Raw genomic sequence first — 21,309 nt, forward strand, 5'->3', positions numbered from 1 at the left:
TCAATATTAATACATACTGCCATTGAATTAGTAAACTCATTGTACTCCATTTATTAATCAATATTTTGATCTCTCTCTCTCTCTCTTGATATTAATACATACGGCCACTAAGTTATTAAACTAATACTTGTGAAATCTTAGAGTGGAGGACTTCAAAACCATCAAAACATTATCTTATCGCTCGCCGCACATTGGTTTTCTTTCTCATGTATGCTCATGAGCCAGAAAATTATTATTAATAATAAAGTGGACATTTTACTCTTCTCATGATAACTTGATCTTGATTACCACGATCGATTTGCTTTACCTGACCTAGATTAAGGTCCCTGACCTATATCTGATTTACCATCATAATGAAAATTTTAATATTTTGTGAGATAAATGCGCTATTACTTTTTCTATTAGTTAAAAAATTATTTTTTAATGAGTTTGTAATTTTTTTAAAAATATTTAAAATGATATAAAAAAGACAAAAAAATAACATACAAAAATAAAATAAAATAAAATGCACTTATGGACAGAACTCTCACGGCCGACCTAGTAGTTCCCTTTCTTTAATTCATGTGGACGATATAATTATTTTATTCTAACATTATGCGCGATAGTTGTATGTGGAATCCAACAACTGTATGTTGAATAAACCGTTATTATATAATCATCACTGTTGAGGCAGAGGCAGAGGCAGAGGACTAGGGAAAGCGTCTGGCATTTGAGCGAAAGATAGCAATTGGCCATATTGTGATTTATAGAGAGTGGACCGGAGAGCACCACGAAGTGCACTATAGTCTATCTTCAAAAGCCTACCACTTTCTCTTTCCTATTTTTGTTTTACTTCTACTTTTCCCTCAAGGATGGTCGACATGTTGGAAGGCCCCAATATTTGTCAGCATTGTCACTACCAATTAACATAAACATATAACTCAAAAGGATATTATTGATCATCTAGAATTATTATTGTTGAACACCCATCTGCGTATGTAAAATATGTCGAGTCAATTTATCTTTGATCACTTTTTAAAAAAGAAGTTGCCATTGAATTAAATCGAGACATTAAAGAAAAGATAAATGATGACGTTTTATATTTGCTAAAACTTATTTTTTGTTTTCATTCATTAAATTATTTATTAATCATTTTTTTAAACCATATTATTTTTGTAAAAAAAATTGTTTCACCCAACTGTGCTTCGCATGTTGCCTACTACCTAGTAAATATATATATATATATATATATATATATTATAGTTTGACAACTGTATTTATATAGTGATGGAGATCGATGAAAGATGCATGTTCATGGTAAATACTTAAGTCTTTGAGATTGTGTCTGAATAAAAGTTTAGAGAAATGATAATAATATTAGAATTCATGTTGAATTTAAATAGATATGAATAACATTTTTTAATTTAAAATATTGTCAATATCATCATTGATAGCATAGAAATAATGTAAATAACGAAAGTGACCATGAAGTCAAGTATGTTACGAAAATAATGATAGATTTTAATTGAAAGTTATATCATAATTTATGCGGTTTCTTAAAAACTTGAATATATACTATAGCGTTTTCCCTAAACATTAATAAAGTAAACAATATTGCAATTTATACTTATTTTTGTTAAGACATAAATATTATGATAAATAATTGTCGCGGGTAATATAACTTTTAGCTAAAATCTACTTATTCTCATTAACTTAAATTTTTGAGACAAGTGGTAATTTTGCATACTATCGTAACAAAATTTTTGATCAGTTCGAACCCTAACTTTATATGACTCTATCTCATGTAACTAAATATTCTACATGCAGCATACTTATTAAGGGTGAGACTTCTGTCTCTCACAAGATGGATAATGTCAAGACCGAAATATAAATAATAAAATCAACATCTTCCTATTAGAAAACTTTTGGACAAGTTATAATTTCGCACTTTCTCATTATAATTTATAACTTATTATCGAAGCTTTTAGAATAAAACATCTCATTGGGCCAATTATTCAAACATATTCAAGGACAAATAAAATGAAATTGAAAGGAATGAGATCCGATATATGCTGTGTTATTGGATTTCATTAGATGATAAAGTACAAGTAACAGCATATTTTAAGAGAAAAGAAAAGAAAAGACAGCAGCTAGCAGAGCTTGATCTGCCTAGACCTGGCTTTAGCTTTATGGATTTCTGGTACAACAGCTAGCCCCCACTTTTAATAGTTAATTAGTAAGTCCATTCCTTTGGAAGAAATATCTCTGGGGAAGAATTTCGATTCTGGGAGATTACATAACATTGTGCTGGTAACTCCTTACCATTCTTTTTCTTGTTTGAAATGCAATCTCTACCGGCTTTGTGATTGCATTTGTTATCTGAAAATTAGTAATTAAGACCGGTGTTAATTAATACTAGTGCTACATCAAACAGAATGAGAAAGCTACCTAAAGAAACATGCATGAAAGGGATATATATATATATATATATATATAAACATCCTCTACGATTTTTTACCAAAATATTTTTTACGATTCAGAAAATTATAAGAAATAATCTTGATTCGAAGATATAGTACGTTAGAAGCATAAACCTTGTCGGGGCGCCGACATATGCAAGCCTAATGCATGGACGTTGAGGTTGAGAGCTTGAACGACACGATTAGGGAGGAGAACCGGCGAGCAAGCTGCAGAACATGATGAAGAGATGATCAGTTATGGGCAAACTGATCGTTCGTTAGATTAATACTCTAAAATGTGCTCTCACACACGGATGGATACATTATTAATATTGTTGCTTACCAATTGCAAGGACGCAGCAATACTACAGTAGCTTTAAATAAATTATCATACGTACATGCATGGAACGTACATGACATGATATAATAAACACCAGTAATTTCCCCAGCAGGATTCAATAAAAAGTATTGATGTACGCACGTACCTGGCTTCTTGCTTGATTGGGGGACGTTGGTGCCTGTTCTTTGTGGAAGAAAAACTCCAGTACCACATGATCTTCTGCCAGCTGACTCCAGGAAAAAAGCTTGCATTCCAGGTCCTCCTGATGCCCCATTCGTCCCAAGTTGTGGTGATCTTCCGATAGATTTTAAATGCTGCTCATGATGATCATGACACAATATCTGAAGTATACGGACACGTGATAAAGAATTATTAATGTTTGCGTACGTAAGCATGCAATTATATATAATTGTATGACATTTAATTTGTGATTGAATGCGATCATGACGAAGAAGTTGTCCATTATATTATATATCCCAATAGTATATAATAATACGAATTATAAGCAGATCGATGATCAAACATGACTTGGTATCAATTCGGAAAATCAAATTATTAGGTTTATCTAGTATGAAAAAATTCATACAAACTCAACCATCGAAGGATTTTTATAATTTGTTCTCTTAAGGCTTGATGAAATTGATTACTTTAATTATTCACATTTATACAAAATAGTTTATATTCACTCGACCTTGTATCTACTACTACTACCTAACCCATGTATATGATGTCTATATATATATATATATATATATATATATATATAAATAATAGATACTAACGCATCACCTTCTTTTATATATCCTCCAACTTTCCAACGCAAATATACTGATAATAGAGGAGCAAGAAGAAGAAGAATATGATCAATCAATCCCATTTCCATATTCCTTGATATTATTTTGGGTTCCCTCCTCCAGCTTGAGAGAGAGAGAGAGGAAAATAAAGAGCACCTGTGGAAACGGCTCTGGAGGGGATGATCTTCGACGATGATGTTGTCCATGTGGTTGGTGGTGGTAGTATTGGATCAATAGTCGTTGCCTCGTATGCTCCTAAAATTAAAGAAACCAAACAGGAATATTTTCAATAGATCGCAACAAAGCAATATTATTATTCCAGATGGGATATATTCATGCATGGAGAATCGTCATGGGACGCAAAGAGAATGCAACTTCAGCAATATTGAAGTTGATCATACATATGGAGAAATGTCTAGCAGCTTGTACGTAGTAATTAATTATAATTACCTTTCTGTCGCCTGCCTTATCTGGAACATCATGATCATGTGAAGGTAAGCACAACTTTCCTTCGCCAAAACCAGGTTCTCCATCCTCGGCAGCCATGAGAGAGAGAGAGAGAGAGAGAGAGAGAGAGAGGATTGGCTAGCTTGAGTTGAGTTGTGTTGTTGTTTTGGAAGGAGAAAGGACAGATAGAAGAGGGAGGGTTTTAAGCTCCAACTTCTAACCTGCAACATAACTATAAAAATATTTACGTGGAGAAACAATTAAAGGGGGAAGAAGACAGACAGGAAGGTAGATATGGAAATGGTGCTTGATTTGAGACTACAATTACGCCCAGTAACCCACGTATACGTAACGTACGTCGGCGATTCTAGAAGTGTTTTTGGTGTGTTTATATATATATATATATATATATATATATATATATATATATTAACTATTATAAACGGCTAACGTACACTTCCAATATATATATATATATAGTCAAAGCCAGCAGTTTGAATTTTGAACCATTATATATATATATATATACTATTACAAAAATTTTAGGAATAATATTTTTCCTTAATTACATATGAAAAAGGTGAATTTACACCAATATTACAATTTTTTGGTAGCATAAGTAATTGTTGATTCAAATAATTCAAAGTAATTTTCGATTTGAAAGATGATCAATAATTAAGTGGTCATTAATCCAGTTAATAATTTGAACGTGTATATACCTAAATGTAGCAAAATTAAAAAGAAAATTATATACTTGACTTTTCTGATGATGATCAGTGTGAAACATGATCACTGTCATGCTAACTCAATTAATAACTTTACAGACTCAATTTTTTTCAAATTAGTAGTAACGTACGGTCATCCAGATAAAATCTTTGATTGACTTCAACATATATATATATATATATATATATATATATATACTTTCCTAAATAAACATTAAAGACTGAACAGCATGGGGGAGGAGGCCATGGAAAAGCTAGCATTGCCACATGTCAAAATGGCAAATACTTCATGATATACAAAAAGAAATTATAAAAAAGTTAACTTACAGTCTTACACATGTACACTGACGTGATTTAATGCAATAGGTTAAATTGTAAAATTATATATCGACATAAGACAATAATGCTATTGGCCATCATTTTTATCATCATCACATTTTGACTATTTCTGATATGATATGAAATGATTGAAGATTATTAGTTATATTCTATTTAGGAATCAATCGTTTAATATTATCACGCCAAGAAATATATATTAAGAGGATGATAATGAAAATAATTATTATAAATAGAATGTATCTTTTTAATTAATTATAAGTCTCGCCTATGTACTTTTAAAGCACAATCATTATATAATATATTTGTAAATGATTTGCGACAAAACAAAGGGACATTTGTAGCATCATGGGACCGTTGATGTGGGTGGTGGGGTTGGTTAAACCCCTCTTCCTGTTTGGTCGTTGCAAGTTATCCTGGCTCCACGTAATTACGATTTCTTTGTCTTTTATTTATTTTCTTTTTGGTTTAGACCTTTTGAATAGCCATTTTGGTCATAGGATGATCAGTGGATCGATGCAAATGATGACACAAGTGCACTTTTTGGGAAGCCTGCAAGATATCGATGGGTTGTATACTGATCATCATGCAGCAACTAATGCTACTTCTTACCCACCTCACCAACCATCCCAATATCTTCAGAAGCTGATTAGGTTTAGAAAAGGTCCCTTTATCTGCTACATGCAATATTGGCAATATATATACAAATTAAAGGCTTTCAGTACGACTTCATTATTTTGTTTTTCTAGGAAAAAATTTTCTTGCAAGCGAGTTCGCGTACCAAACCTCGCACCGATACTGATATGTAAGATATTCATTTAATGAAACGGTGCGAATTGAAAATGTAAATAATTTTTATGAGACAGATGACCTTTTATTCTTTCATTTTTTTTTCTTTTCAATAAAAGAAGCCACGTCAGCGTTGGTATGCCGTTTGTTGTACCTAGCAAGACTCAAAATTATGTCTGTTATCACTTGTATTTAACACTTATCATTCTTAACTTGATGATGGTTTGTTCAATCAAGAGATTTTTGTCTTTTAACCTTGGTTCCCAACGCGACAAACCAAGGCTTATGCCATCTGGGCCAAATGCCACCGACAATCTAAGAGATTTCGAATATCAGAACAATAACCTGGGGAACTGTTTTAGTCATCATTGTATTGCTTATATGGCCATTGTTTGAGGATTTTTTTAGATTCGGATCATTTGAAGTGAATACATGTCCAATGCAGATTGTTTTTTAGTTTGTTTTTTTTTTTTTAACTAATCCATGTTAATTATATTTTGTTGGGTACTCTAATCCATATTATGATTCATTTGAGTAATTTGAAAGGCCTTTGATCATCAAATATGTATGCATGACAGTAGCTAATTGGACCAAAAGCAGGCAAATGAGTGTTATTTGGTAAGAAAATTTCACCAAATCTTGTTATGATTGGCTTGAAACTCTAGGAAAGTTTAACCAGAGTTGGTCAACCCTGATGAAAATATATCCTTAAAAAAAATTCAAGATGATGCAAGACATTTCAGAAATAAAGAATGTTTTGAAAAGAAGCAAGCTCCCACAAGGGTGTCCAAATTCAAACCTATTTAGGCCAACAAAATCTATATCTTTGACGGTTAGGGGGTGGTCAAAGATCTTGCATCTCTGGATTAAATGGACAAATGTCAAACGTATATAAAAGATCATAAACTCATTGTGAAAATACCTTGTATTAATCAGGGCATTAGGCTCACCATGAAACTCAAAGAAGGCCACAGCATTACTTGAGACACGCTTTGCAGGCCGAAAAGACTAGACAAAATATCAACCCAATGACAAAATCTGCATCACCAACACAATGACGATCCTATTAAATCAGGGTGCACAGAACCAAATATAACAAACACAGTGCATTCCAGCAATCTGTCTGCAGAAGAGGGGGGACACCAGAAAAGACTTGCTCCTCCCCATTGGATCAGCACCACCTGCTCTAACGTTATCCATTGAAAGCAAAAAACTGTGTATACAAATCAAACTCTTAAAGCGAATTTACTTGCAGCATAAAAAATAAGATGGATGCACATGATTAGCTTTTAATGGCACCACCAAACAAAACATAAACTCTTTCATTTGACACTCAAGAAAACTTAGTAGAAACGTCACTGATACACATTTTACTAGTTAGTTTTATGAGCTTACGAGTCTCCTCATTCAACTCAACCTTGTCCTTCTCCATCCTCTCTGCTACAATAAGTGGCATTTTACCAACTTTTGCATAAGTTCGTAGCAGGTAATTATATATCTCAGTACTCAAATGACCAGCATTTCGTAGAATGATCAATAATTGCTCTGCCCCTTCAACATTGCCTTGCTCCTCAAGTTTCTTAAACACTTCTCTAACCAACTTTTCGTCTGGATCCCACTTTTTCACACTACCAACAGCTTTTTTGAAATAATCTAAAACTTTTTCCATCTGCCTCTTTTCTAAATAACCCCATGTAAGAAGCTCCCAAGTAGTGTAACTTGCAGTGATACCCTTTTCTACCATTCGATTATAAAAGATTTCAGCCATTTCCATCTGGTTTCGGTTGATATAAGCTGCAAGAAGTATGTTTGAGACCCTAGAATCACCAGTCCCAGAAACTGACTCCCACTCGCTATAGAGATTCTCAGCTTCTTTAAACTCCCCAAGCTTCACAAGTGAAGACAACATGCAAGTATATTCAGCATCATTCATTTTGCGAAAACATGATTTCATCTTTTCCCAGATTCGAGAAACTCCATCCTTATCCCCCATGTTTGTATGCAAACTTAGGAGAGAAGAATATGCAACTCGATTTTTCCGAGATGCCTTTTTCTCCATCTCCTTCAAAGTATGTGATGCTTTTTCAGGAAGAGACTTTTTTATGTACAAGTTGGCTAGGGCACTATATGTAACCCAATCCGGATCTAACTTTGCTTTCTTTAGCTCAAGGAAAACTTTTTCTGCAGTTTCAACGTCATTTTGGGAAGCACAGGCAGATAACCATAGATTGTAGGTAACAACATCTGGTGAAGTGTTCCTCTTTAGTTCCTGAATCACTTCATCAACCTTCTCTAGCTGCCCACTCGAGATATACAGAGAGAGCATGTGGTTATAAGGAATTGGATTCTGCAAGAAACCACATTCCGACATTTTCTCCATGAGAGCCTCAGCTTTGGCTGACAACTTGTTTTGGACATATACATGGAGAAGAGCTGTATAGGTGGGCTGGCCCGTCATTTGATCAGGAAGATCCTCAAAGAACTTCACTGCACTATTTAAACCGCGAACTTTTGCAATCAAGTCCAAGTGGACAGCATAGTCACCTGGTAGCAGCTTAATGTCTTGCTGCAGTCTCATCCATTCACAGATCTGCACAAACAATAAAACCAAGATGGTAAACCAAATGACCAGTTGTGAAGGATGCAATTTCAGAGAAGTCACCATAGAGAAACACATGTATATCCAACATTTGTCTGCAGACAGTTATAAATATTGCAGCTATCTGACATCTCCTAGGCTATCCTAGAAAAGGGAGATGACTCAATCTTTGCATGAACAAAGTATTAGAAATGAAAGTGGGGTAGATACCCAAATCAGGGGCCTGCCCTTCTGCATTTGATCAAAACCTAGACTATGAAACTCCACTTCCAGTTTTTCAACTCCCACAAGACACTTCTTTATTGATAACTAACTCCAGCAAGAAACTTCTATAGAGCCCAATGGCATTATTTTGGTTTTCCTTTTGGCAATTAACTCATGCGACCATGACCTCACCATCAACCCATTTAATGGAGGTCTGGAGATGCCATTTTTCCCAAAGGAATAAAGTAAACCAACTACAAAAATAAATTACTCACATGAATAGAAATCTCGTAAGATTAATATTAATGAATAACGAGTCAATTTTACTATATAGTCAATTAACAGCAAGGTAAGACAGGGCCATTGCAATCTTTCAATGCCCTTGGAACTGCCTCATTTAGTTTATGTTGTTTCATCACATGCTGTAGTTATCATATGCCTGAATGAAGTGATGTATAGATGCAAATATATAAGCCTTCATATCATTGATAGGAACAGAAATTTTCAAAACAGGCGCTAAAACCTTTTGATAAGTAGAACCAGTGCTACAACCTATTTTGATCACATAGTTTCACTTCCTTAACACAGAATCTTCAATTTCTAGGCAAGTAGACATGCACACCCTAAATTCTCTTTACCTATGATTGTTTTGTCGGTACCAACAGAAAGCTTTTCCACATTGCAAAAGTCCCGATAACATTTGTGTAGGCATGTTAGTCATATGTTATCTAAATACAGCAAACATATGTAAATAAACTATTCCATGAGTAGTACTTGCCACTAAGATCTAAAGCCTCCAATCATAACCGGGCAAATAGTTGCAAGAGTGCACACAAAGGGAGGATTTTGTCTTCCAGCTCTGGAAATCCCTGATACTATTATGGTTTTAAATTTGAGTCCAAACTTTCTTTACCAGGAACTAGAATTTCAACACCAACCTGCTCTGGCAATCTCCATGTTTGAAACAGTTAATGACATATTATAATTACCCACTTTTCTACATATGACAGTAGGAAGGCTACAGGTACTCTTCCCTTCTAAGAGAGTGGCATTAACTTATGAGTATGTTGAAGTAATCTTGAGTGCAATACTTCTGAATCTCATTAGCTTTCTTCAACCCTTTATCTTCAAGGGCTGAGAAATAAAGATTTCATCATCCCGGTGCACATGCTAATTGATTTGTTATTTTCAGAACAATAAAAGGAACTGGTAAAATAAAAAACCTTACAAATTAGGGATAATTGAACGTACACCATAAAATTGAAGTCCTGGCTCGCTTCATCCATTTTCGTCCCATTACACCCCTACTTTCTCCTCTAAAAATTGAAACCGACCAGAATATAGCTCGTCATTTGAGAGCCGCATTCTCCAATACTAGGAAGCAAGAAGAAAAACTCGATCCCAGAACCAACTATAAATGGCCACATTTATGTTAACCATCGGGCCGCTGGCGCTAAATCAAAGAAAGTCGCGACATTCAACTTGAAATGCAAATCTTTTTTCATGAACCAATAAAGAACTCCCAAAAATTCATCATTTAAAAAATCCAGACTCTGTTTCTAACAACAACAACTTTAATCGCTTCCATAGGACAAAGCTGAACACGAATAAGCGAATGTCAACAAGCCACAACATAAACTTGGGCAAAATAAAGAGAGTGCAGAGAATGGAGACGGTTTATTCAGAAACAAAAAAAAGAAAAAAAAAAAAAGAGAGAGAGAGACCTCCAGGGCGTGTTTGTATCGCTTGACCTTGCGGAGCTCGCGGACGATACGGTTGAGCCCATACTTGCGCACCGTATGGCCTTCTTCTTTCCATTTCCGTATGGCAATGACGGCGCTACGTTTTCTGTACACCAGGCTAAGAAGCCTACGGCCCAGCGTGTCTCTGCCGCCACCGGCGCTTTTTGTTGTGGCGCTGCGGCCCGTTGCTACGGTATTCACCGCCGCCGCTTCCGTCGAGAAGTTGCGGGCATAACGAAGGGATGAGCGGACATAGCGTAGCATCATGCTCATGAAAGTAACACTCTTTGTCGATGGCAACTATGGAGACTTCCGCTCGCCCTTACTTCGACAAAGAAGAACTGCTTTGACGGCTCAGTGCATTCGATCGGAGCAAGAGCCACCTGATGGTTAGGGCTTGGGCTGTGGGCCCAATGCAACGATATTTTATTTTATTTTAATCTTTTTCAAATTTTATTTTATTTTATTTAGTAAACTAATAAAGTAAATTACTAGTTTCTCATTGATGATACATAATTTATAAAAATCATTGTCTTGACTCTTGACTCTTGAAGGTTCGAAGTTTAGAGATCATACCCGCGATCAAAGACTTACGACTTCACTCATTAAAAAAAAATCCATTATTACTTTAACCAACTCTTAATATTATTAGACCCATAAAAATTACTACTTAGATTTATTTGGATACTATAATCATTTCAACTTATCTAATCTAATTATTATAATTTTTTTAAATTTTAAAATAAAATATAATAAATAATTCAACTTTTTCAAATCTAATAATAAAAATAATATTCTTATAATATTTTATTCAATTTTCAACTCATCTCATCTTGACTTATTATCCAAAACAAACCTTAAACTTTTCATTTGACGAGAGAACATTTTAGGATGATCATAAACCTACAACTATTTTTAACGTAATTTATATTTACAAATTACCAATCCAAGTAGTAATTTATATTTACATTTTGATCAATGTTAAATGAGTTTTTCTACTCATAATTTCTATACCACAAACCTGTTAAGGAAAAAAAAAAGATAAAAAATAAAAATGTGTATTTTTTTAATAATGTCAATTGCTTCATTCACAATAAAATGTATGCAAACATACATATAATACATTACATCTCATCATCTACCAAGACTTGAGAAACAAGAAAATATGGGCATTGATTCCATTGTACACTATCGTCAATAAGTCGTGCATGTCGAGCCAACAAATGAACTACCTCGTTACCTTGTCGTCCAACCTGAGTTATTTCATAAGTCATGAACTTACAAAGCTGAATTTGTCCCATCAAAGAATTCTAACTTGTATTGCCTCTTGCTTTGATCGAATCAATAACCACCAAGGAATCTCCTTCCAATATCAAATCAGAAAAACCCATACTCAAAACCATATGCAAACCCTGAAATGCAGTCATAGCTTCTACCTCATCAACACCAAACACACCAACTTCCTTACGACACATAGCAACTAAAATCTCTCCTTTATCATCCCAGACAATCACCCCAATTCCAATATGACTAGAAGATTAAAACAACACACCATCAAAGTTAAGTTTAATCTTATCTTGTGGTGGTGGAGTCCCTAGAAGTACATGGTCCTTACTTGGTAGCAAATGATGAGACTTTATAGTTACATAGCTCTCAACATAAGCAAGACAATTGTCTACCATTTCCATAACTCCACTGTCTTGCTGCTGAAATAAACAGTGGTTTCTATATTTTCACAGACCTTAAGCAATAATAAGTAAAAGTGGAACACTACCCAAATGAGCCAACATTAATTCCCAAACCGAATTTTGAAAATCACAAATAGTATCAAACATGCCCATAACCTTGGGAAAACGGGTAAGCCAAACCACATGAGTAGATGAGCAGTGAAATAAAGCATGACTACTAGTTTCCACATCCAACTTACAATGGGCACACAGATAGAAGAAATAATACATATTTTCAATAAATTCACCTTAGTAGGCAAATTATCTCGACATGCCCTTCATGCAAAATTCTTCACCTTATTAGGTAGCTGTAACTTCCAGAATTTTCTCCAGAAAGTCAAACTTTTTAGGGAATTTGATGTTTCAGCATTACAATCTACAAATGATAAGTTTAATAATAAATGGTGACCCGACTTCACTGAATAGAGACCATTTTTAGTATCCCTCAAGGTGATCTGATATTCACAACACTATGGATAAAGATGAACATTTAAAATCTATTCAGCTTCAAACGATGAGAAAAATGCATGTACGAGAGGTTTGTTCCAGCCCCTTAAATGCTGATTCAACAAACAACTGACAATAACATCAAAGGGTAAGAGATGATGGTTGGGCAGAAACTGATGCAACGAAGAAATTGGGAGCCAATTATCTTGCCAAACCCAAACTTTATCCCCCCTGTCCAATGCACCACCGACACCCAAGTTGCAAAACCTTCATAGCTGCAAAGATGCTTCTCCAAACATAAGAAGGTCTATGCCCTAAACTAGAGCTTAGAAAATCTAATTTGGGAAAGCATTTAGTCTTAAATACTTTGTAAAACAAAGAATGAGTATCATCCAATAATCTCCAGTCTTGTTTTGCAAGTAAGGAAATATTGAATAACTCTAAATCTTTGAAATCCATCCCACCATCAAACTTTGAAGTGCACAACTTTTTCCAACTCACCCAATGAACTTTGTGAATACAACTTTGTTGACCCCACCAAAACCTTGCAAACATCCCTTCAAACTCCTTACAAAACAATTTAGGTAATTTAAGGCAACTCATTATGTATGTTGGCAATGCCTGAACAACAACTTTGATTAGAATCTCCTTACCAGCTTGTGATGACACTTTCTCCTTCCAACTTCGCAACTTTCTCCAAAGCCTTTCTCTAAGCTCCTTAAAAGTCAAATTACAAGATTTACCAGCAAAAGATGGGAGTCCCAAATAACGATCATGTTGTTACAATGTAGTAACATTCCAAAATCTCTTAGTATCATTCACCACCTGATCATCAACATTTCTGCTCACTAACAATTCAGTCTCGGCCAAATTAACTTTTTGACCAGAGGCAGAATCATAAAGACGAAGTAAATGTTTAATCTACTCATTTGCAACATATGTTGCTTCATAGAAAATTAAACTATCATCTGCAAAGAATAAATGAGTGATATGAGTATGGACATACCCTTACACCTTTAAGCAATCATGACATTCAAAATGTTGAAGAAGAGTAGATAGAGCTTCAGCACATGGCACAAATAAGTAAGGAGATAACGGATCACATTGTTGCAAACCTTTAGATGAGCAAAAGATGAAGTAGGAATCCCATTAAGCAACACCTTATAAGTGACAAAAGTTAAACAAGACATAACATTGTCACCCATTTTGAATCAAACCCAAATTTCAACAAAACTTGCTGAAGAAAAACCCACTCTACTTTGTCATAGGTTTTACTCATATCGAGTTTCATTGACATAACACCTTTTTTTCCTCTCCTTTTCTTCCAGATAGTATTAATAGTCTCAAAAGCAAGAAGTACGTTATTAGTAATGACGACCCGGTATGAAAGCTCATTGGCTATCAGAAATCACATAAGGAAAGATAATTTTTAGTCTATTAGCAATGACTTTGGCAATAATCTTATAAACTACATTGCATAGACTGATGGGTCGATATTCAGTTACTTTCTCGGGTTGGTTATTCTTTGGAATAAGAACTATAAAGGTTTCATTTAAGTTAAGAGAGACTAACCAATGATTCAAGGAGTATAAAACAACATTTGTAACTTTATCCCCCACAAAATGTCGATATTTCTGAAAAACAAATTGGAGGCATTAAGACCAAACACTTTCAAGGGTTGCATTTGAAACAAAGCTTCGCTAACTTCCTCTCGGGTTATGGTTTCAACAGATCAATATTTATATCATTTGTCACATTGGGTTGCAAAAGATCAAGAATTAAATCCATAGAAGTCGGGTTAGAGGTAGTAAACATTTATGTAAAATAGGTACAAACCTCTGATTCCAGCTCCCTCCCCTCTCTCCAAACTCCCACATTATCATTCAATCTAGAAATAAAATTTCTAATCTTCTGATGCGAAGTCTTTCGATGAAAAAGTTTAGAATTCTGATCCCTCGAGGTTAAGCACAATACTTTAGACCGTTAGTTTTACATCAACTCCTCCCTTTACAATAATATATTAATATCAAGCTTAAGAGATTAGTGCGCATATAATCAAAATTATGATTAGCCATCAAACTAGACAGAGCATGTTTTTTTGCTTCCAACTGAACTCGAATATTACTAAAGTGATCATATTTCTACTTTTCTACAGAATTTATCCCGAAACCCCACGATTTAGAAATAACTTCCTTACAGCCATTTGCACAAACCCACATGGTTTCAAATCTAAAAGGTCTTTTCCTTCTCCAATAAACTAGCCCAACACCAATGCTATCCATGAATAAGCAACTATGATCAGAATAAGACATGCAAATTGCTAACTGTATAATGTAAATACAAAATCAACCAGCTAGGATCAGCTTAGAATCTGTCCAATTTCTCTCGAATAAGAGCCCCACCTTCACACATATTTGACCATGTAAACAGGGAACCATATGAGACCAACTCCTTAAATTGAAAAAAATCCAACACTTCCCAAAAATTAGACATCGGCCACTCAGGCCGTGCACAACCACCACACTTTTCAGAATTGAGAAGAACTTCATTGAAATCTCCAAAACACAACTAGGGACCCATATGCATATCAACCAATGATTTCAATAAATTCCAAACATCTCTCCTCCTCTGAGCATTTGGATGTCCATACACAGTTGTAATCCTGCATTGAAGTCTACGATCAACGTCCAAAACCCAAGCATCAAAGTGATGCTTTGAATATGAGTGAAGTCGTAGATCAATAATCCCATGCCAAAACAAAGCAATACCCCCACTCCTATCCTCATAGTCAACAACCAAAAACTCATCAAAACCCAACTTAAATTTAAGTTTCTCCATACGAAAAACTAGAGATTTGGTTTCCATAACGAAAACCAAATCGAGATCTTTTCTCCGAACTATGTCGCAGAGAACGTAAACTCCCCGTGGGTTCCAAGCCAACGAGAGTTCCAACTGAGAACCCTCATGGTTGTCTGAGGGGTTGAACCTCAGCCTTCACCGAATCAACCTCCACTCCGAACAAGCAACCATCTTCAGATCTAATTCTTTCGAATCACAAGAAGAAAATGTGCCACAAGTAGGACAAACATCAACAAATCGTTTAGAGGGAGTCATAGATAACTCAATTGTTTCAACTGAGGTCAAGGGGGTCTGTTTCCTGCATTGTTGTAGTTGCTGACGTTCAGAAATCACAGTCGAAGCCCTTTTAACCACTGCCCATCGTGTGCCTCCAGACTTAGGCAGAGGAGAAAATTTCAACTTATATTTTTATCACCTGGATCTCATTCTTAGATGAAACCACCCCACAATCAGAACCCAAGCCCAATGTCTTAGCCTTAGGCCCACAGGCGATTTTTGTAGCATCCTGAAGCCCAAACTCTACCATCCCATGTCGAGGTGGGCTAGAATCAGTCCCATAACCCAGGCCTTACATTATAGATCGTAAAGAGAAATCCTCAGATTTCTAGGTTATGGCCTTACCAGCCAATCGAAAACCATTTGCCATGGAACCAGAAATCACCGCCAGGCTTAACGATTCATCACTAGACACACAATTACCAGTAGTCTGAGGATCCTCTATAGTAATACGAACACGATTGACTTTATCCAAATTATTTTTATGAGTAGTAGAACCCACACCTAAAGCCCTCAACCATGCACCAAAAGGGAACCCATTTTTCTCATAATCAGACTGATTACTCTCCCAAAATTCACAATCTTGAACTCCATGTCCCAATCTACCACAACAATAATAGAAATTAGGCAGTTTCTCATAATTAAGTCAGACACATACAGTAGTAGAATCATCCAATATGATTTGTTTCACTCTTGGCAATGGTTTATTAATTTCCAAATATATATGAACACATGAAAAAATTCCCGACCCCAGAGAATTTGTTTGCAAATCAAGATCTTCAACAACACCAATGGAAGCACCAATCTGTTTAATAATATCACCAGTTATTCCTTTCAATGGTAAATCATAAATCCGAGCCCAAAATGAAGCATAATCCAATTTAATATCAGACTGTTTAAGATTACCATCGTAGTTCTGAAGAAGAACCAAACTCTTATCACAAGTCCATGGACTGTTATGAAACACCTTATCTTTATCACCCGAAACATAGAATTGTGCCAAGAAGAGATTATCAACCAAGTCGAAAAATCTGACACCACATACTGGATTGCAAACTTTCCGCATCATGGGTTTGAAGGCCTCCTTATTGTAAAATTTCAGTGAACACAGTTTAAATAGGAGACAATAACCACCATGATTAATAAGAAATCCAACTCAGATTCCTGCACTAAAACTTCTTCAAACTCAACTCCAGACAACAAAAAAGTCAGACAACAAAACACATTGCCATTATTTGGTCAATTCTCCATCCATTGTAGGATGAAATGTGAGAACAACCCTATGAGAGGGATACCCACTTGCAATAAGTAAGAAATAAGGTTCCCAAGTTGCACAAAAGTAAGCAAACGGAGAGAATCAGAATCTCAAAATTTTCTACTAACCGTTTCCTTAATCGCCAGAGCTTTAATAACCATTTCCTTAAGGCTTATGTATTCTAAATGTGTATAACATAGAGATGATGAGTAAAAATTTTCAAGGTAACTATAACCTACGAAGGTTCAAATCTCCTAAAAACCATTTATTCTAGCGATCCAATTTGTGCAAACTAGAATAGAGTATATGAGGTAATTGTAGCCTATAGGGAGTTCTAGACTTGCTTTCTTGAGTTTAGAACTTTGGTCAGTCTATCATAACATTTGTCAGTTCTTGGTCAAATAATTATTTCATGTATATATTGGCTCTTGGCCCAAGTCATCTCTCGTGAAAACTAGTCTCATGCAGGGTTAAGGGCATTTTTTGGACACAATGAGAATTTTCAAAATTTTTTATAATTTTATTTTCAAACATCATTTAAATATAAAATACTTTTCAATTTCAAAATTTTAACTTTTTTATCTGATCATTACTTAATCATTATTAAAACATTAAAGTCAAAACAACTTTTAAAATAAAATACAGAAAGTAATTCATCTTTTACAAATTCAAAAACAAAAATAATATGAAAAAATTATATTCAAACAATTTTTTAACTTATATTATTTTTATTCAATTTTTTCTCTTGTTTTTCAAAATCCAATAAAACATCTTTGTTCAAACCATTTCACCACTACTCATAAAATTCTGAGATACTCCAAGTGTCCAAACATACCCTAAGGCTGGTAATAGCAATTGTAAGCCGTAAACCCCTTTATTCACTTTATTTGAAAATAGTGGTTGTCTTGCCTCTATACCAACTACAACAATGATGTGTATGACATAGGAAGAGATAACTTGAATTGAGAAGTGATTTAGCCATAAAATGATTTCACAAAAGTAAATTCACAAACTGTTATAGTTTAATATGGTACATCAGATTGTAAAGTTAATTTTATTGTACAGTAGATCTAACGTAATATATGAACATCACTACAAGAAAACTGCTTATTTGTTGCTAGCTATTTCTTATGAAAATGAGTCTGATTTTTTCTCAAATGGTCATTCTCGCCACAAATAATATTTCCCAAATGCCATTTTTTTGTAGTGAACCCATGTAATTTATTTATGTGAAATTTCTTTGCAACTGTGATACATCTCATTTGAATTTGGCAATATTGTTCATGTATAGAACAATCAAGTGTATGTTAAGCAATAAAATACTTAAATGGAAATGTAAATGCCAATTAAATTCGGTACACATATAGGTTTAATAAATGAAATAATATCGGAATTTATAGCCAATTTGATGGGGCAGATGCGATTTGTGTCCGTAATAGATCACGAATCTGACTAATAGCATTCTCTTATATATAGTAATGTGCGGCTATTCCTTTCTTTATCCTTTTTTTCTTTCTGAAAAAAAGTATTGTATGTTTATTCTTTTCCTTTCTAGGTACCCAAACAGACAAGTTAATGTTCAGTGAATGAAGCTAATAAGAATAGTAGTATAAGTATACAAATAGAGAAATGTTTGGTTTATCAAGTACAATTCTTATATTAAAAACTTTATATACTGAAGTCATTTCAGGTGATCTATTAGATTATAAAATTCTTTTTATTATAAAATAGATTTAACGTATAATTATCTTAAGCCATGCACGCTAGTATGTAAATTTCCTCGTGTAAGATTTGTGTGTAGACCTAAGACTTCTCGTACAAATAATGCTATCTTCTCGCACTTCACCTCAAAGATAGTTTAGGTATTGGAACATGTTTATACGTCGTGGAGTTATCCTTTGAGATATGACTAACCAAAAAAGTTAAAAAAAAAATGAAGAGTTTGAAGATTGGGATCATGTTCTTATATATCCACTTAGAGTAGGAGAGATGAGCATATGAAATGAGTTCTACTACATTTAATCATGTCGATCGTCCATGGGCATATCTCAAATATCATTAAATTTTTTATATATGTTAATATATAGGAAGGACTCTAAAGATTAATACATCCTGATCTTTTATAGTTACCATATTTTGTGGTATAAAATTGCAAATCAATTCAAATAGAGATTACCCATTTTCTCTAATCAAATTTCAAATTTGATAGCATGCACTGCCTTTTATGCCACCAAAATTGGAAAAAAACTAATTCGATAATGATATTTTTGAAAAATAAGAGCATGTATTCTTAATTAATGACACTTTTATTATCCAGATTACTAAGATCCTCTAGATACCTAAATTCATATATCTAAGTTCATGTATCTTCGACAACATTAACTTTTTTAATTGTATTTTTGGAAACTAAACTCGTGCATTCTTAACAACGAAATATTCTTATTAAGATTATTATAAATCTTTTGGATTCACTTGACGTAATCATACCTAAAATCATAACTAGGTTCATTAATCCTTACGAGAAAGAACATCTATAAATTTGTTGTTAGAAAGTAGCCTCAATGTACTCTTACGGCCAGTCTGCATCAAACCTTGAAACTAAGCGTACGTCGATCTGATCATAAGCTAAAGAGAATCATGTATGGTTTTTGCACTCCAATGGTATGCTACTGAGAAACATTTCTATCGTAGTTTTTTAGTACTTCTGCCATTGTTTTTGAGTAAAGAATGCAGAGACATTTTTATCTTTACAGACTAATGATCATCTTTATTATTAGATTCTATATATATTTTGTTACTGATAATCATTTTTTTCTCCTCGCAAATAGGTACATGTTAATGGAGTTTCTAAGCTCCACGCCAAGAAAAACTACCCAAGTCTTGATATGTCAGCAGGAGGGCAGAAGAAAATGGAAGTCAACAACGTCCCTCAAAAACACAGAGAAAAGGTAGTGATCATCATGGGAGCAACTGGAACCGGAAAGTCAAAACTATCCATCTATCTTGCTAAATGTTATGAGGCAGAATTAATAAACTCCGACAAGATGCAAGTGTACGAGGGACTGGATATCGTCACCAACAAAGTCACTGAGGCAGAGCAATGTGAGGTTCCTCACCATCTCCTGGGTATACTAGACCCTTATGCAGATTTTACAGTGGAAAGGTTTTGTGAAATGGCCTTAGTTTCCATTGAATCAATCCTGAGTCGGGGCCGGCTTCCGATCATTGTCGGAGGCTCCAACACCTACATCGAGGCCCTGATCGATGGCGAGGAATATAAATTCCAGTCAAAGTATGATTGTTGCTTCCTCTGGGTGGATGTGTCCTTGGCTGAGCATCAATCATTTCTATCCATGAGGGTTGATCAGATGGTAGAAAATGGCATGGAAGAGGAGCTGAGAAAGATGTTTGATCCCAATGTGGATTATTCAAAGGGGATTTTTAGGTCAATTGGGGTTCCTGAATTTGATCAGTATTTCAGAACCGAACCCCATTTAGAAAAAGAAACTCGCACAAACCTTTTTCGAAAAGGATTAAGTGAAATGAAGGAAAATACTTGCCAGTTAGCACGTCGGCAACAGGAAAAGATTCATCGACTTAAGGATGTGAAGGGATGGAATATGCATCGGCTTGATGCTACAGAAATGTTCAGAAAACAAGGTAAAGAAGCTGAGGGTGCTTGGAAAGATCTTGTGGCTACGCCGAGTAAGAGAATTGTTGATCAGTTTCTGAACAAAGCTGGTCACCAATTAGCTAGGGTTAGCAGCCATTAAAGCAGCTTGCATGCACGTACAAAATCTACCTCTATAATTTTTTCAGCTACTTAATATATGATGTACTAGAATCCTTCCAAAATAATCGCAGCTAGCAATATACATGCAGGAACACTCGAGAACGATCATCATCTGTAGTCGTCCAGATCCTCTGTAACCATGCTTTGCTGCTATTATTATAATAATAATTATTATTATTATTGTCATTATCATCATCATTAATAGGAATATTATTGACATGAATCCGATACTTTTAATCCAATTATATCATTTGCTCATTTTCTTTATTTGGCTTAATTAAGCAGCTTAATGTTTGCAAATGATCATAATTAATTAAGAAGATCACGGCCAGGTTAAGAGAACTTCGCTTTAGTACGTCCCCCACAATTAGCCAAATCATAACTAAGGATTTCGCCAAAAATGCTGATAACTTATAATCTGTACTGATGATCAGGATTTCATCATTAACTACACTTTTAAGTCACAACCTTAGTTTTTCATTACAATTTAGGTGTATGCGATAAGCTAGGCGGCTCAACATGCACAAATTGTGGCCTA

General features: G+C 34.6%; 3 protein-coding genes across 4 annotated transcripts; 1 reads left to right on the plus strand and 2 right to left on the minus strand.

Annotated features, from left to right (window-relative positions):
• Positions 1-2,020: 2,020 nt before the first annotated feature.
• LOC121263545 lies at positions 2,021-4,261 on the minus strand. Of its 2 annotated transcripts, none has more exons than XM_041166496.1 (5): positions 4,023-4,261; positions 3,729-3,827; positions 2,924-3,092; positions 2,574-2,666; positions 2,021-2,358 (listed from the first exon to the last, which is right to left on the minus strand). In XM_041166496.1, exons 1-5 carry the CDS (start codon positions 4,116-4,118, stop codon positions 2,213-2,215), a joined length of 603 nt encoding a protein of 200 aa, XP_041022430.1. In that variant the 5' UTR covers positions 4,119-4,261; the 3' UTR covers positions 2,021-2,212. The 2 variants fall into 2 exon arrangements, with proteins under 2 accessions (XP_041022430.1, XP_041022429.1); XM_041166495.1 differs by having other exon boundaries at positions 2,924-3,119; positions 4,023-4,260.
• A 2,828-nt stretch (positions 4,262-7,089) lies between these two features.
• LOC121263544 (pentatricopeptide repeat-containing protein At4g02820, mitochondrial) lies at positions 7,090-10,810 on the minus strand. The gene is made up of 2 exons (XM_041166494.1): positions 10,397-10,810; positions 7,090-8,459 (listed from the first exon to the last, which is right to left on the minus strand). Exons 1-2 carry the CDS (start codon positions 10,685-10,687, stop codon positions 7,203-7,205), a joined length of 1,548 nt encoding a protein of 515 aa, XP_041022428.1. The 5' UTR covers positions 10,688-10,810; the 3' UTR covers positions 7,090-7,202.
• An 8,577-nt stretch (positions 10,811-19,387) lies between these two features.
• LOC121263436 (adenylate isopentenyltransferase 3, chloroplastic-like) lies at positions 19,388-21,013 on the plus strand. Its single transcript, XM_041166322.1, has 2 exons — positions 19,388-19,639; positions 19,807-21,013. The coding sequence occupies exons 1-2, from the start codon at positions 19,616-19,618 to the stop codon at positions 20,749-20,751; spliced, it is 969 nt and encodes a 322-aa protein (XP_041022256.1). The 5' UTR covers positions 19,388-19,615; the 3' UTR covers positions 20,752-21,013.
• Positions 21,014-21,309: the final 296 nt, after the last annotated feature.

Source organism: Juglans microcarpa x Juglans regia, chromosome 4S (assembly GCF_004785595.1).
Source record: "Juglans microcarpa x Juglans regia isolate MS1-56 chromosome 4S, Jm3101_v1.0, whole genome shotgun sequence".
NCBI lineage: Eukaryota > Viridiplantae > Streptophyta > Magnoliopsida > Fagales > Juglandaceae > Juglans > Juglans microcarpa x Juglans regia.

What these genes read in the sequence shown, in the direction of transcription:
- LOC121263545 (XM_041166495.1), bottom strand. Translation starts at nt 4,118, where the DNA reads ATGGCTGCCGAGGATGGAGAACCTGGTTTTGGCGAAGGAAAGTTGTGC. An exon ending in ATAAGGCAGGCGACAGAAAG is followed by an intron (nt 3,828 to 4,022) that starts GTAATTATAATT and finishes CTTTAATTTTAG; the next exon opens with GAGCATACGAGGCAACGACT. An exon ending in TATGTCGGCGCCCCGACAAG is followed by an intron (nt 2,359 to 2,573) that starts GTTTATGCTTCT and finishes ACTAATTTTCAG; the next exon opens with ATAACAAATGCAATCACAAA.
- LOC121263544 (XM_041166494.1), bottom strand. Translation starts at nt 10,687, where the DNA reads ATGAGCATGATGCTACGCTATGTCCGCTCATCCCTTCGTTATGCCCGC. An exon ending in GATACAAACACGCCCTGGAG is followed by an intron (nt 8,460 to 10,396) that starts GTCTCTCTCTCT and finishes TTGTTTGTGCAG; the next exon opens with ATCTGTGAATGGATGAGACT.
- LOC121263436 (XM_041166322.1), top strand. Translation starts at nt 19,616, where the DNA reads ATGTATGGTTTTTGCACTCCAATG. An exon ending in ATGGTTTTTGCACTCCAATG is followed by an intron (nt 19,640 to 19,806) that starts GTATGCTACTGA and finishes CCTCGCAAATAG; the next exon opens with GTACATGTTAATGGAGTTTC.